At 39.2% G+C, this 17,813-nt stretch overlaps 1 protein-coding gene across 6 annotated transcripts in view; it reads left to right on the top strand.

Moving 5' to 3' along the window:
- Positions 1-16,108, top strand: part of twf2 (twinfilin actin binding protein 2) — an 85,660-nt gene extending 69,552 nt beyond the window's left edge. For 5 of the 6 annotated variants that reach the window (XM_033037056.1, XM_033037057.1, XM_033037055.1 and 2 more), the window contains 4 exons: positions 3,230-3,355; positions 7,973-8,123; positions 9,129-9,250; positions 9,978-11,578. In XM_033037056.1, the coding sequence (XP_032892947.1) occupies positions 3,230-3,355; positions 7,973-8,123; positions 9,129-9,250; positions 9,978-10,151 (573 nt within the window). In that variant the 3' untranslated portion in view covers positions 10,152-11,578. Of the gene's footprint in view, positions 1-3,229; positions 3,356-7,972; positions 8,124-9,128; positions 9,251-9,977 lie in introns of all 6 variants that reach the window. The other variant, XM_033037058.1, reaches the window with a different exon arrangement.
- Positions 16,109-17,813: the final 1,705 nt, after the last annotated feature.

The following is a 17,813-nucleotide window of genomic DNA, read 5'->3' as shown; positions in this document are numbered from 1 at the left end:
TGGGAGAGGGGAAAAGAGGGGAAAATGGTCCTAGAATATGTTGGCTGATTTGCCAAGTAGGCGTGAAGTGTAAATTAAGTTCCTGGGAGGGGAGGGAGGCTGGTTTGTGTGATGGACTGAGCTACATCCATAACGCTGCAATTTCTTGCGGTCTGGTCAAAGATATTGTCCAAGCAAGCTGTGATGTATTCTAATAGGATGCTCCTAGTCTTCTAAGGATGGAGAGGCATTGGTGTGGTTTCTTAGCCACAGTTTCAGAGTTTGGCTTTAAACTTGTGCTGGTTTCACATCTCTGAAACAAATTGTTTTACCACTTCTTTCCAAGCCTTTTAAATCTTGATATTATCCTACAGTTTAAGTCAAGCTGTTCGTGCAGATTTTTAAATTAATTAATTCCATGCAAGATCTAGAACATGCACCAATGATATTACACAAGAGAAATGCATTCTTCCCAAATTAACCTGTTCAAACATATATATATTTCCCTGCAATCATTTATAATCAAAGGACATCTCTGTAACTGTTCCAATCTCTAATATCCTTTCAAATGTGTGGTGCCCAGGAAAGGACACAATACACAAGCTGGTGTCTGTATCAGGTTTTAGAATTACTATTTTGTACACTCTGCCTCCATATTAAGTGAAGCGGTTCGGCATAGTTCTTACAATTTGGCCAGCTTGCTCGGCACAATTTGGACTGCCCATTCCTGCAAAGAACAACAAAGAATCTGCTGGAGGAACTTAGCAGGACAAGCAACATCTGCTGGCGGAAAGATATTGTCCATCTGTGCTTAAATATATCCCCTTCCAGAGCCATATTACAGGTCAGGGCAGGGCAGGGCTAGGCATATGTTGCCAGTGGCTGTCAAGATGAATGTGATAATGAATTTCATGCATACGGCTTCTTCTAGGTCTAATTATCTGGAAATATTTCCAACATATAGCAAATTGCTCTCTCATGAGAGGGAGATCACTGAAATAATTTATTCAAACAGCTCATTTTCAATTTAGTCCAACCAGAGACCAATATGCCAGAGGTGAAAGGGAATGTACTTTATGATTCTCCTACTTGCGTGTGACCTAGTGGTGAATCATGCAATACTTGGCACTCGTAATATCTGTATTCTATGAGTTTTACTACACCAACTATGTGTAAGCCGCCATGCCAAGAAGTTCTATCCAGTGACAAAATGGCTAATGTCTGCGTGTGTGTGTGCAGCCCACAACCACATGAGCAGCATGCATGCAATGGAAGTCATGCTTCAGTACCCATGGTAATGAAACCGATGATCGATATGGGTGAAACATCACTGCTACTGCCTAGACTGCTCTGGATGAACCCTGCAATACTCCACCGAGTGTAGTCCACATTCATGATGGTCTGCTGCATCCTGCATGGCCTCAATCACGAGAGCAGTTCTTGCCACCACCCATGCAACAAGGAGCAGAAGCAGGAAGAAAAGGGCATCCATTAACCCTTTTATGCTCAGCATCTCCATAAAGGAACTATCCAAGCTGGAGAACAATAACTACATGTCAATTCTGCAGTGGGTATGTTGAAGGGGCAAGAAATGGAGGTGTGTAGATACGTCAAAGAGCTATAGGTCTTGTGGATATTACTGTGAGGGTGGAGATATTTGATAGCAAGGGTGAGAATTATATTTTGAGGTGCATAGATAAAACTGTTTACTATAGATGCATCTGTTTTGATGTGCAAAAATAAAAACCACCGCAAAGTGATCAACCCCAGTCAAACTGGTAAATGAAACCATCCAAAATTACAAAGAGCAGTTGAATAATCGTCCTTGTATTTGCACTTTCTACATGACTTTGACTGCCCTTCAATAAATGAGCTTCCATTTATATAGCTCATTTAAAATGGAACAAATGGCTGAAGCCGCTGTACAAAAACAGTACCAATCAGATAGTAAACTTGCATTTGCAAAACAAATTGGGTGTAGATATATGTAGACTTGTAGATGGTAGAGATATGGGATTTGGAGGCTAAGCTCGACACAAGTTAAAAAACGTTACCAGGATTCTTGTTGTCCAGTGCTGTGCTGCTTCAATGACCACAACATGGGTTCAATCATTTTAATATTTTTTAACAGATAAGTATTTTTCCTTGGGAGGCAATCTAGAGCAAACAATGCCAGGCAACAGACAGCACAATTGACAGAGCAATATGTAGTGATAGATAACTGCAAAGGTCCTGGCAGAATTGCAAGGTAAATGCTATCTTGTATCTTGCCATTAGTTCCACCAAGCATCACCTCAACAATCCTATAAACCAGAGGACAGACTGCTCAGAAGCACCTTTCAACATTTTAATCTACAGTCTGCCTGCCTGAGCTTATACGATAACATGCAAGGTAGTACTGAGAGCTTCCTCTATAACACTGAGACTTTGTGTAACTGTGGCCGATGATGCAGTGGAAACTGTGACATTGACTATCAGACACATTCAAGTTTGGGTTCATTTTCCTGCACCCAGGCCTGAATTTCAGCATCCTAAAACCTTCCAGCTTTTTCTCTTCTCTATATGCCATTCTACATCATTTCCCAGGCCAGATTCAGTTGTAGAATGATCAATAATAATAATAATAAATTTTATATTTAATGGGCGCCTTTCATACAAAATCTCAAGGACACCTTACATAGTAATCGGAATAAAAACATATAATCGGAGTAAAACAAGTAATTAAAGACATCACAATGACACAAATTAAAAACAGAATTCAATCCAAAAACAGAAAATCAAAAACACAGTGTGAAGAGAGAGCAGCGGCAACCAAATCGTGCCAGCGTCCACTCTCTCTTCACGGCAGCCATCTTGGACACAGTCACATTGCACTTCCCTATTAAGAGTTGTAAATTGGAATTAAGTACAGCAGACTAGTTTCAATCTGAACTAGCTATCATTTTGACTCACTGCTGATTAGCCGATCAATGAACAGCATGATTAATGCTGACTGGTGTCTTTATTAATAACCATGAGCAAGCAAGACAAAGTTTGTATTCCACACAGCTTAGTCGTCCTTGAGAACCCAACAACATTTTCTGACAGCTATCTGTGCCCATTTCAGGATTGTGCTAAACTGCTTTAGGTATTCCTTATCTGTTCGTAGTATGTTGGAATTGTGTCTTTGAGTCAATTATGTTTTTTGTTGTGCCTAGTTACCTTTAATTTTAATATGGTTATGTACTAATGTAATGTTTGGCCATTGTAGGTAAAGACCGAGATCAGCATTCAAAGTAAACACCAGACAATGCAAGGTATTGCATTTCCAATCCAGGAAAGTGCCATGACAGCTATTCTCTTACTTAAAGAGAGGAAGATAAATTACATCCAAATGGTATGTAATCCCCATTTCATGGCTTGAATTTTAATCAATGTAGATCAAAATAATTTTGTTAATTGTAGTCTTACAGGTAACAAAATAGGTGGATTATGATAACAAGCATTAGATTAGTGTATAGTATGATGCTTTTGCTTGGGTTAACTTAATTATAGTTGTAACAGATCTGATGTTTCTCAAAGATCATTAACTTTGTTCAGTTGACAACTATGCTACATTTGAAGAGCAGGCCATTAACATTGAACTATTATTCCCCCCCCCTTCCATCGCGCAAGGCGAGCAGAATCTAAAGATTCTGATGACCTTCCTGGCTGAGGCGAGAAGGAATCGTGATTTCTTCAAAATTAATTTATGACCGCCTACCCTGACTTAAAGTGTTCACAAAGCTAGTAATGTACTGAAGTGTAGACTCCAGTATAATGTATGAAGCTTGGCAGCTAGTCCGTACTCTGCAAGCTCCCACATGCAGCATTACAATAATGGCTAGCTAATCTGTTTCATCGGTGATGATTGGGGAATAAGTATTGGTCTGCTTTTAAAAAATAATCCCTCCATTTGAGAGAGCAAATGTAGTCTTAGCTTGATGCCCTCTCAACAATGCATGGTGTGTCAGTCTAGATTTTTTTTTACTAAAGTCCGTGGAATGGGATTTAAAGTTTAGTTTAGAAATACAGAATGAAAACAGGCCCTTCAGCCACCCCGGGTCTACACTGACTATTGATCACCTATTTACGCTAGTTCTATGCCATCCCAATTTCTCCCACTCTACACGTTAGGGGCAATTTTACAGGGGCCAATTAATCTACAAACCTGCACGTGGGGGGGAAAAACAGCACCCAGAGGAGGCCCACGTGATCACAGGAAGCACGTGGAAACTCCATGCAGACAGCACTTGAGGCCAGGATCGAAGCTGGGTCTCAGGTGCTGTGAGGTAGCAGCTCAACCAGCTGCACACTGTACCGCCCACAACATGCTGACTCGGGCAAGAGTGCTAATAGTTCAGTCATTAGTTGCACAAAAAGGGAATTAAAATATATCCCTTCATTTTTTTTAAATTGCAATGGAACAATGAAAATGCTGTTCCTTTTTTCACTGGTGTAATACCAATAACGTTAATGGTAAAACTAGCTCTCTTTTTATCAACTAGCCAAGCTCCAATTACTTAATAGTATTACATAATATTTGAACCGTTTTTGGCTCTGTGGCTTATGCAAGTAATAAGCCATGTGATTTAAATCTGATGTGGCAATGGAATAAAAATAAATTACATAGAAACTGAGGCACAATTGAGATATTTGACGTAGTATGATCATACTTCTCAGTAGTATCAAAGTTGAACCAAGTTACATCAAACCATGTTACATCAAACTTACGTCAATGAATATTATGACATTCTTAATCATTGTAGTGTACAATCATAACAGTTCCATATTCAAATTCATAGTAAAATATGTGATGAAATAGAAGAATTACACAGCAGTTCAATAAGCATATGTCAAGAGAAGATGCATAACCTATTGTTTTAACTTTTGGATACAAACTGGCCTGCTATGTATTTCCAATGATTTTTGCTGTTATAAATCCATTTTGTGATCAACAACTGGTCTCCTCACCCTTCACCAATAGTAGCAACTGTATCAATATTACCTTATTTTGGCATATTTATAATAGATGGAAATCTAGTTAATAATTCTTAATTATTCTCCAGATTCAAACAAAGGTACCAGGAGGCGAGCAACAAATGTTAAATACAGCTTTAATACTTCCTGCCATTTGTTTGACTAATATTAGCAATGTTACAAAATTTTGAGATTTTAAAAATCAAGTCTGCAATTTATCCCATCAGATAAAGCATAAAAAGAAGTTTAATTTGACACCTAATTCACTTTCATATCTCAAGTATTTAAAAAGTTATGGCCATTTTCATACTCGGAAATAAGCATCGTGTTCCCTATTGATTTTCTATGGACATAACAAAAAGCTGTGATCGTGGACAGTCAAAAGCACATAACTTTCTTAAAAATTAAGAGAACTGAATGAAATTTTCATTTATCATAGATTGAAGCATTCTGAAACAAATATAAAATAATCTTACTTGGATGACCTGAAATTAAAGCATATAATTAGTTAGTTACCCAATTGTAGCTAATTTCAAATTTCAATTACTAGATCTAAACATCTATCCATTTCTTAATAAATGATTAACATTTTTAAATAGCCTAAGTGTCCAAATTATATTCACAAATAATTCACAATAAAACATGATTTTTAAATCTCATTTACATTAATTTATAGGCCAAATGGAAGGAATTTAGTGTTCAATTGCTGTAAATTAAAGTCCATTTAAATCAGCTTTCTAGTGGGATCCTGTGAACGCGCTGGTTTAGAACGTTCACATTGCGGTAGATTTGTGCCCTCAAATGCCCAGAAAAACTGCGGGATATAATGGGGCCCAAAATAGCTACTCGCAACATTAAACTTTGTATAAAGGGATCTTAAGAAGCCCTTTTTAATGTAAAAATAAACAGCCTACCTTCTGTTTTCCCCTGTATGAGATCCGGCCGGTTGCCGGCGGTCGCGGGTTTAGAGGTTAATTTTTAAACTACTATAACAATTAGATAAAGCCCTTAAAAGTAATAATAGCTAAAGCGACGGAATCTTCCAGCGATTTTTCGTTAATAATTAACTAGGCTGAACATCCTCGATTTGAACAACCTAGGGAAAATCGTGTTTTAAACCCGCCCCCCTCTAAACGGCGCCAAAATCGCGCACACGGGCTGGGACAGATTTTCAGCGACGCTTCAGGTAGGCTTTGCAACATACCTACTAATATAAAAAAAACATTTACTGGTACCTCAAGAAATCATCACCTATCTGTCTCAGTTAGGAATAGCAGAATGGATATGAAGCCATTAAAAAAAGAACAGTAACTTCATAAGGGTCCCAAACCGAAACGTTACCACGTTCTCCAGAAATTACATTTCACTGCACGTTATAATGCATGTGACAAATAAATTTGAACTTGGACTTGAAATCCTGCTCTGACCCACTGAGTTACTCCAGTGCTTTGTGTCTTTTTTTCTAAGCCAGCATCTGCAGTCCCTTGGGTCTACAGTAACTTCCTCCCAACACCCCATAGCACTACAACCAAAAAACAGCACATATTAACTGTGGATAGCATTCCCATTCTTTCTACACCCCCTTAACCTCACCTTCTCCCAATCTGTTGCCTTCATCAACTCAACAATATTTTGAGAACTCCATTTCTGTTTTTATGTCTCCCTAATTTCTTCTGACTGTGTCTTCAGTTGTTTAGGCCCTAAACCCTGGAATTTTTAATCAAAATTGCATCTTTCTACCTCCTTAAAAACTCTCTTTAACAGAACCTCTGTCTCCTAACATGCCCTTATGTAGCTCAGTGTTAAATTTTGTCTGATAAAGCTCCTGAGAAACACTTTAAAATGCTTGGACGGTGATTAAATAGAGCAAATGCACAGAGCAAGGAATAGAATCATTCCCCACTGCGTTATGGTTTATATTTAAACATAAATTCACCATTAAACAAAAAGAAATGATCTCCTCTCCTGAATCATTTTCAGTCAGGCAGACAGAACAAAACAAAACACCACGTTTATTGGTGTGATTTGGGGATTTGTCAAGGATATTGGAAAAATAACAGTTCAGTGGGATTCATAGGTTATAGGAGCAAAATGAAGCCATTCGGCCCATCGAGTCTACTCTGATATTCAATCATGGCTGATCTATCTTTCCTTCTCAACCCCATTCTCCTGACATATCTCCATAACCCCTGACACCTGTACTAATCAAGAATCTATCAATCTCCCCCTTTTTAAAAAATTTTTTTTTTTTTTTTCCTATTTTATTTTTAATATGTTTTATTATTTATTATTATTTATTTATTTTTATGATACTGCCTGTAAGGGAAATTCATTTCGTTGTCTCTAACTGAGACAATGACAATAAATTTGAATACAATACAATACAATACAAAAAAATATCCAATGACTTTGCCTCCACAGTCTTCTGTGGCAATGAATTCCACAGAATTCCACAACAAAATAAATTCCTCCTCACCTTTCTAAAAGTACATCCTTTTATACTGAGCCTATCGCCGCTGGTCCTAGACTCTCCACTAGTGGAAACATCCTCTCCACACCCACTCTATCCAGGCTGTTCACAATTCGGTAATTTTCAATGAGGAGCCCCCTCACCCTTCCAAACTCCAGCGAGTGCAGGCCCAGTGCCGTCAAAGCTATCATATGTTAACCCAATTATCCCTGGGACCATTCTCGTAAACCTCCTCCAGACCCTCTCCAACACCAGCACATCCTTCCTCAGATATAGGGCCCAAAACTGCTCACAATACTCAAAATAATTAGGATTAGTAAGATTGTTCTTCTAAAGCGCTGTAACTCCCACGATAAGTCAAAGGACCTATTTGTTTTGTAATCGTTCAATGATTTAGGGATGCTCAAAGCTTATATTTTGTCTCGGATGTATTTTGTACAAGGTATTTTTCTATAAATTATTTATTTACACACATTTTGGCTTATGACAAAACTGAGCCCTTTTTATATTTTCTCCACCCTTCAGAAACTAGATATAGGGAAGGAAACCATTAACCTGGTGCATACTGATGTCACTGACATTCTTGACTTGCCAAAGAGGATCCCAAATAATGCTCCTCGCTATCATTTTTTCCTCTACAAACACTTGCATGAAGGTGACTACATAGAATCTGTCGGTAAGTTCACACGTTTATAACTGAATGTAGCTTATTTGAGTTTTGCTTATTTTTATCGTCTTATTTATTTTAGCTCCTTTCATGGAAGCATTTACAAACCATTCAGGCATTATAATGTGATGTATTTTGCACCCTCTTCTTTCCTGTTTAACAAGTACTCCAGTGTTTAACGCAATTTGCTTTATTTTGCGTCTTTTTACTTGGAAAATTAATTATAGCATTTGAATCCTCATTCAGTTGAGTTCTGGTGATTCAGTCGAGTTTTTCTTCTGGTCTGTGCACCTCGAAGAGGCACCAGGAAATGAAGTCAGCGCTACAGTCATACTTTATATGAAAAAAAATGTCTTTAGTTGCATATTTCCATGATTCACTCGCAATTTGCACTATGCTTAGTCAGTAAGATTAACTTTGTCCAGCACATGTTTCAGACCAATTCTGAACTTTGTTGCAGCTTTAATTTCATGTACAGCAATGTTTTTGTACATTTAATTGTGTATGGAAAAATGGTAGTGAGTTATTGCAATTAATAGCTCCAAATCTAGCTTGCATGTACAGCGTGGAAACAAGCCCTTCGGCGCACCGGGTCCACGCTGACCATCGATCAACTGTACTAGTTCTATGTTATCCCACTTTTGCATCCTACACACGGAGCAATTTACGATTGTTACCAAAGCCAATTAACCTACAAACCTGCATGTCTTTGGAATGCGGGAGAAAACTGGTGTACCCGGGTTAAACCCACACGGCCACAGGGAGAACGTACAGACTCCACGCAGATAGCACCCGTAATCAGGGTCTCTGGCACTGAGGCAGCAGCTCGACATATACATTACTGCTGATCTACTATGGTCAAATGTAACATGTTGAAACATTTAAAGCAATGGCAAATGTCTCACAAATGCAAAGAGAGGTTCAAATAAAAATGTACAAAGTATTAGTTGAATTACAGATGTTTTGCCATGACCGATCACTATTGTACTGAAATGATTACTTTTCTTTCCACAGTATTTATCTACTCCATGCCAGGGTACAAATGTGGTATTAAAGATCGAATGCTGTACTCCAGCTGTAAGGGTCCTCTATTGGATGTGGTAGAACAGCAACTGAAACTGAAAGTCGTCAAAAAGGTAGTCGCCTTTGTGCATCTGTGAATATCTATTCAATTGGCTGTATTGAATCGTGAGATCCCTGACTGATCATCCCTCTAGTTGAGTGAAGGTTTTTTGGGCCCATCTCTATTTCCCACTGTTCACTTGATTGAGATCTCTAACAGGTGAGCTGAGGTGAGCCATTGATAATAATGTGAGAATGATGCCTATTTCAGAAGGGTTGTTCTACAATTTTTATTTAACCTTTACTTTAGACTTTAAAGATACAGCATGGAAACAGGCCCTTCGGCCCACCGAGTCCGCACCGACCAGAGATCACTTCTTACACTAGCACAATCCTATACACTAGGGACAATTTACAATTTTTTACTGAAGCCAATTAACTTACAAACCTATATGTGTTTGCAGTGTGGGAAACAAGAGCACCCGGGGGAAACCCACGCGGTCACAGGGAGAACAAACAAATTTTGTACAGACAGCACCAGTGGTCAGGATTGAACCCGGGTCTCTGGCGTGTAAGGCAGCAAGTCTACCGCTGTGCCACTGTGCCGCCCCTAATCTAGTAACCCTGGTATTACACCAAGCAAAGCATTAAGATGAGCAATTGTGGATTTTACCTGCCACTGGAACCTCATTATCATTTTGTCGTTTGAAACCAAGGTGTTCAACATACGTTTTGCTTTTATTTTAAACCTTGTCAGTGTGCAATTGTTTTTGGAATCAGTGAATAATTCTTATTTTTCAGATTGAGATAGATAATGGTGAGGAGTTAACGCCAGACTTCCTTTACGAAGAAGTCCATCCAAAGCAACATGCCTACAAACAAGCCTTTGCAAAGCCCAAAGGACCAGCAGGGAAACGTGGACAGAAACGGATCATTAAAGGAGCTGGCGAGGCTGAAAATGGAGAGGACTTTTAAAGCACAGTCAAGAATAAGGGACTTTGAACTTTCTATTCTAACACTAAATTTTTAAATTATAATAGAATATTAATTTACATCAGTTAAAATTAACTTTTACCTTCCGCTCCCAAAATGCAATAAGCACCTTTTTTTTGGATTTTTTTTAAACTTTGTTTGCTGACGGCTTTATCAGAATTTTTGGGAGAATTTTCTTTTACCTGTACAACGACTGTCATGTCATCATTCTACTAAACAGAAAATAATTAGCAGTGTTTTATAGCATCTGTATAATTACTGCTGGATTTACATGGCAACGATGGCAAGCAGTCTATTATCCCACTTGGAATCAGGATCAGTTGGCAATCCACTACCAAATGCTTTACCACTAATCTAAGGTGGGCAATTGGCAGTCCTGTCAGATTCCTATAAAATACAATTAAATGTGATGTTTTCAAGATTTGACCAAAACATAATGCTTAATTTGAAGGACAACCTATGGGCAGAAAATGCAATTATTTCATTGTCAACACTACATGCTATTCATATTCAGAAGCGCTATCAAAATTGCATTATCTATTTTTATGCACCATTATCAGATTTGAATTCTTAAGGAAAAGGTCCTGGGAATTCATTGTCTGAGTTTACACGGTTGGTGTGCAGCCCAGCAAAAGACCACTCAAGGCCAAAGTGCATTTACTGCCGTGGTACTGCCAGGGGATCTGATCTTTTATCCCTGCGCCAAAGTGACACCGAACGAATCCATAAACTCCTACACTCACCACAGAGAGAATTAACCATATACTCTTCCCACAGACAGTGAGGGAGTTGGAATAAATAATCATAATAATCAACTGTGGAAAATAGTAGACAGACCATCCCCAGAAATGTCATACAAATGTCTGCCTATTGAGCTGTCCCCAGCTCTACACTACCCTTCAACTTCGATGTACATGTAAGTTTTGGTTATTTTGAAACATGACTTCCTGATTTATGTTTGAAGGGACAGGTGCCCAATGTAAGCCAGTTTGGCTTCTCAACTTTATTTACCTTTTGTATATAATTAGAGTTCTCCACATGAGGAGAACAGGAAAGAAAATGGATCACAATGTTCACCTGAATCTGATTCAAACCTGGTTCCTGATTCAGAATGTGTTTTGTTTTTGTTGAAGGAGTGTAGGTTCCCGTACTGTAAGTTAATTTACACAATGCACTTTGCTTTGGTGAAACTGTAAACAGGGCGTGTGTCTGCGTTTACAGCTGAAGTGTCTGTAGGACTAAAACCATGGTACAACTGATTCAAATAAATCCAGAGCTGAATTTGGGTAATAATGACAAGGTATGCATCAGGGAGGCTTAACGCGGCACCTTTCACTGGTATTTCCTTTCAGTGTAGAGTTTTGATCCTTTCTGAAAGATAATAAATGAATTTTAACTTGTATAAATCACATCAGTTTTTAAATTTGTAATGTCAAATGATTGCTGAAGGCAGAATATCTATTTAGGTATGTGCATACAGAGTAAGTCTTCAGCTAAACATAAGGTGCTGAAATAACTCAGAGGTCAGGCACCATCTGTGGAGAGAATGGACAGGCAACGTTTCGGGCTTGGACTCAAAGTAAGTCTTTAATTCATTCTTTAAATTTCAGCTTAACTGTTGGGATACAATCAGTGGCATTGAAGATAGGGATCTCACAATGATCAACACCTTCACAAGGTAGAAGGTAGAATACCTTAATTCTTTGGGGTATGCCACTTAATGTTTTGGGTAAGCTGCCTCACTTTGTGTCATTTCCGCTCTTGTTGGAGACATAGAATGGTAGAAATGAACATTTTAAATATAAAATATTTTCATTTTGAATAAAATTGTGCTGACTATACTCCAGCCAGTGATCCATCCCTATCCCCACCACAAGTAAGCATGCAGGTACAGCAGGCAATGAAGAAAGCTAATGGCATGTTGGCCTTGATTGTGAGAGGATTTGAGTTTAGGAGCAAGGAAGTCCTACTGCAGTTGTACAAGACCCTGGTGAGACAGTACCTGGAGTATTGAGCACAATTTTGGTCTCTTAATTTGAGGAAGGACATTCTTGCTATTGAGGGAGTGCAGCGTAGGTTCACCAGGTTAATTCCCGAGATGGAGGGACTGACATACGATGAAAGAATGGGTCGACTAGTCTTGTATTCACTGGAATTTAGGATGAGAGGGATTTTATAGAAACATATAAAATTCTTAAAGGATTGGACAGGCTAGATACAGGAATAATGTTCCCGATATTAGGGAAGTCCAGAACCAGGGCTCACAGTTTAAGAATAAGGGGTAGGCCATTTAGAACTGAGATGAGGAAAAACTTCTTCACCAGAGAGTTGGGAATCTTTGGAATTCTGTGCCACAGAAGGCAGTGGCGGCCAATTCACTGGATGTTTTCAAGACAATAGTTAGATTTAGCTCTTAGGGCTAAAGGAATTAAGAGAAAAGGGGAAAAAGCAGGAACTGGGTACTGATTTTAGATGATCAGCCATGATCATATTGAATGGTGGTGCTGACTGGAAGGCCCACTCCTGCACGTATTTTTCTATGTTCTATGAGAAAACAAATTCCTCCTTTGGTGTCATATGCCTGTGTATTTTTTGGGGACTTTAAAAAAAAACCAATATAGAACCAGAAATGTACCATGAAACTATGGCCTTCCTTTAGCCTGAAATTTAACTCCCCAAAAGAGGTCGCTTGCAACTGTTTCAGACTAAAGAAAAAAAATCTGCTACCGGAGCTAAATCTGCTCTGTCTATCCATCTTCCTTAAGTGAAAGTCAAGAGTGTTTTATTGTTGTGTGCCCCAAAAAATAGGACAATTAAGTTCTTACTTGCAGTATCAGCACAACAGGTTTATATACACAGTGCTCAATACATATTATAATAAACAAAAAATAGTTCAGTGAATAAAAAACACAATATAGTGCTAAAGCAAAACAAAGCCAAGGCCGTTTGTAACGGAGCTTATTTGCAGATTGTAATGTTCAATAGCCTGGTGGCTGTTGAGAAGAAGTTCCTTAACCTGGACGAATGGCACATAACCCTCTAAATCTGACCTATACTTGTACCTGTCCAGTTGTCTCTTAAATGTTATGATAGTACCTGCATGATATGATATGGCTTTCTTTTTGAGACAGCACCTCATAAATGGTGAGGCGGTCTGTTTCCATGCTACATAACTCTCTGACAATTATACCAGACAACTTAGTGATTTAATTGACGTAATGTGAAGAACATTATCATGCAGACAGTTCTACCGAAACTGAAGTTATCTTCTGCATGACAGAAAACTGTGCAGTATGATTTGGAAAATTGACTATTCAGGAGCTATCTTCTTATGGCTTATTCATTTACTATGTTTGGTAGTTTCCATGACATTTACTGTCCTACCAAACCAAATTAACATGCCATCTCAACGGAACATCATTGATTCAGCCCCTATGTGCATTTTAAGTCGTTGAGTTGACAGTACTGTGAGCTAAAGGTATAATGAAAATCTTGCTTGCAGCAACATCACTGACGCAGTGACTCAAACAACACACAAAAACATAAATGACACATAAATTCTTCAAGTATAAAAAGATAACAAAATTCAAATCTCAATTAGAAAAACAAGTTCATGGGAGTGCAGAAGGTCCATAGTGTTCTGTTGCTGAGGCAGGATTGGGGTTGTGCAGGTCAGTTCATGTAGCTCTTCCTGATCCTGGTGATGTGGGACTTTAGGCTTCCCTACCTCATGCCTTACGGTGGCAAGAAGAAGAGAGCATGACCCAGATGATGGGGATACCTGATGATGGATGCTGCCTTCTTAAGGCAGCACCACATGTAGATGCTTTAGTCATTGGGGAGGGCTGTGCCCATGATGGACTGAGCTGAGTCCACTACTCTCTGCAGCCTCTTGTGTTCCTGCGTGTTGAAATTGCCGTACCTGGCCATTATGCGGTCGCTCATGATGCTTTTGACGGTGCATCTGAAGAAGATTGTAAGATTATTTGGTGACATGCTGAATCTCTGTAAACCTCTAAGAAAGTAGAGGGTCTGGTACGCCCTTTTTTGTAATTACATCTATGTACATTTAATTATTTGTTACACTTAAAAGTAGAGCAATGTAATCTTTATCTTTGTATTAATTCGCTGAGTCACAGTGTAATACAGAACGGAAACAAGCCCTTTGTCCCAACACGTCCATGCTGACCAAGATGACCATCTCAGCTAATCCTATGTGCCCGCAAGTGGCCTATATCCCTCTAAACCAGGGGTTCCCAACCTTTTTCGTCCCGTTTACCCTTGGCAACTTTAATAGCACATAACAATGATATTTCACTTATTTATGAACAACTAATGATGAACAGATACTAGTATACCAGAACCACCAAATACAGTCAATCAATGAGAAAAAATATGTACAAATCCAAAATCAACAAATTTACCCCCTGAGTAGGCGAAATTTATCCCAGGCTGGAAACCCTTGCTCTAAACCATTCCTACCATGTACTCGTCCAAATGTTTTTTAAATGTTGTTCTTGACCCTCCACAACCACTTTCTTTGGCAGCTCGTTCCATATACACACCACTAGCGAGTACAGACTTAGAGTGAGAGGGCAAAGACTTAAGAAGAACCTGTGGGGTAACTTCTTCAACCTGCCCCAATCACGTTCTCTGGCAGCTCGGTCCATCTGTGTGGTGCGTATATGGAATGAGCTGCAGGATAAAGTGGTTGGGATAGGCACAAGAAGAAGTTGCCCCACAGATCTCCTTTAAATATTTTCCCTCTCGCCTTAAACCTGTATTCTCGAGTTTTGATTCCCCTACCCCAGGAAAAGATACCTTATTTCTGCCCCTCGTGATTTTATACACCTCTATTAAATAAATTGACCATTTCCCACTGCACCTACCTACCCACCCATTGAATTAGATTACTGCATTACAGTGTCATTGCTATTGACAGACTTAGCATTATTATGCATCATCTGTATCAGATTACCATTAAGATAAAGATTTTGGGAAATCTAAATATTAAATTCCTCAATTTGGCATGGATAGGCGATGTTTTGGACCAGGACCCTTCATTTGCAATTAACTTTTATCTTGAAGGAATAAATTGTGACTTTTTTAAATTCGATTTCCCTCTTTGTTTTTCTCATCCAGTTTGTCTTATAATGCAAGATACAGCACCTCAAGATAGTTTAAAAACAAGATTTTCAAATTTTAGGACTTTAAATTATCAGTTTCCTTACAAAATATACTGCAGTTTAAAAGATAACATTTATTAATTAACTTTAGGTGGTCAGGCCCCTAAAACGGCTCAAGCATCGTATAGGAGAATGATCCGCAATTGCCACCAACAGCAAGGAATGTTATCCGTACCGGTTACGGGGAGAAGGTTATGGGGAGAAGACAGGAGAATGGGATTGAGAGGGAAAACTAGATCAGCCACAATCGAATGGCGGTGCAGACTCAATGGGCCGAATGGCCTAAATCTGCTCCTTGTCTAACGATCTATAGCACCTCTTTGTCTACAAAAAAGCACTGCATAAGCACCCCCCCTCCCCACACACAGACGCACACACACACATATGCATTAGTGTCTCTGGATCTGTTCATATGGACCACCTACTGGGCTGCTTCTCATATAGTTTCAAACAGGGCCTGTTTAATATTCTTCCAGTCGCATGGAACAGTAAACTGCTTTGTGTATGGTCAGCTGCTGCTCTTCATAGTAATGCACAGTATTTGTTCCTACTTCCATAACATTTGCAGCAGATTGAAAATGTTTTACAAGTATTACCATGGTGTTGTATGGCCACCTGTACCTGTTTCAGTTGCTGTTATGTGATTTATCTGCAGGGTGCTCAAAGTGCTTTGTGATGTTGCTCTGGTCTGCCTCAACTAAAAAAGATTTTTCTGTATACCTGTTACACCAATAAACTTTAAAGGAAAAATTATCTCTGGCTATGCTATGCGAACCATTAATTCCCCCTTGAATAACCGATATTGATTAAAATTGCACAAATTCATGCTTTGTACAATAAATGTTGCTTTAAATTTTCAGTTCCTCTGCTAATTTTAGTAATTTAGTGGAAAACATTTCCACATTCTTCATACTTGGAACACAGTAGGTAACAGCAATTTATGAGAATTCAGAGCATTGAGTATAGAAGTTGGGATGTAATGTTAAAATTGTACAAGGCATTGGTGAGGCCAATTCTGGAGTATGGTGTACAATTTTGGTCGCCTAATTATAGGAAGGATGTCAACAAAATAGAGAGAGTACAGAGGAGATTTACTAGAATGTTGCCTGGGTTTCAGCAACTAAGTTACAGAGAAAGGTTGAACAAGTTAGGGCTTTATTCTTTGGAGCGCAGAAGGTTAAGGGGGGACTTGATAGAGGTTTTTAAAATGATGAGAGGGATAGACAGAGTTGACGTGGAAAAGCTTTTCCCACTGAGAGTAGGGAAGATTCAAACAAGGGGACATGACTTGAGAATTAAGGGACTGAAGTTTAGGGGTAACATGAGGGGGAACTTCTTTACTCAGAGAGTGGTAGCTGTGTGGAATGAGCTTCCAATGAAGGTGGTGGAGGCAGGTTCGTTTTTATCATTTAAAAATAAATTGGATAGTTATATGGATGGGAAAGGAATGGAGGGTTATGGTCTGAGCGCAGGTATATGGGACTAGGGGAGATTATGTGTTCGGCACGGACTAGAAGGGTCGAGATGGCCTGTTTCCGTGCTGTAATTGTTTATATGGTTATATGATTCCAGGAATGAGTGGGTTAGCATATGATGCACTTGTGACACCACTGGGCCTGTACTCACTGGAGTTTAGAAGGTTGGGGGGGGACCTCATTACAGAACAATGAAAGGCATAGATAGAGTGGATGTGGAAAGGATGTTTCCACTGGTGGGAGAATCTAGGACCAGATGTCTTAGCCTCAGAATTAAAGGGCGCTCTTAGAAAGGAGATGAGGAGGAACCTTTTTAGTCAGAGGGTAATTAATCTGTGAAACTCATTGCCACAGATGGCTGTGGAGGCCATGTCAGTGGATATTTTTAAGGCAGAGACAAATTCTTGATTAGAACGGGTGTCAAGGGTTACCTATGGGGAGAAGGCAGGAAAATGGGAGGCAGAGATCAGCCATGAATGAATGGCAGAATAGACTCGAGAGGCTGAATGACCTAATTCTACTCCTATAACTTGTGAACTTGTGAGGTGCAACGGAGAATTGCTGGCAAAGAACAGTCAACAACTCTGGATATTTGCACTTTTATGTTTCACCAATTCTCCAAGAACGCTGACATCATCACTGGAAATTTCAATGTTTTTCTTTGCACTCCAATATTGGTGCTTGTGGAAGTCTATAAAACATTTTTGCAATGATTGGCTGTAAGCTGCAATGTCCTTTTTAATGGTTTAGGTGGAATGAGAAAAGTGCTACATGAATGCAAGACTTCTTCAGAAAACCTCACATGGATAGGACAGGTTTGGAGGGATATGGACCAAACGCGGGCAGGTGGGACTAGTGTAACTGGGACATGTTGGCTGGTGTGAGCAAGTTGTGGTCAAGGTGGGCTGAAGGGCCTGTTTCCATACTGTATCACCCTATGACCAAGGTCTGTTCGTGTATGGGATTGCATTTCTGGGATGCCT

This window comes from Amblyraja radiata, chromosome 18, assembly GCF_010909765.2.
Source record: "Amblyraja radiata isolate CabotCenter1 chromosome 18, sAmbRad1.1.pri, whole genome shotgun sequence".
Lineage (NCBI taxonomy): Eukaryota > Metazoa > Chordata > Chondrichthyes > Rajiformes > Rajidae > Amblyraja > Amblyraja radiata.
Note: the sequence above shows the minus strand (reverse complement) of the source record. Positions and strands in the feature narration are given on the sequence as shown.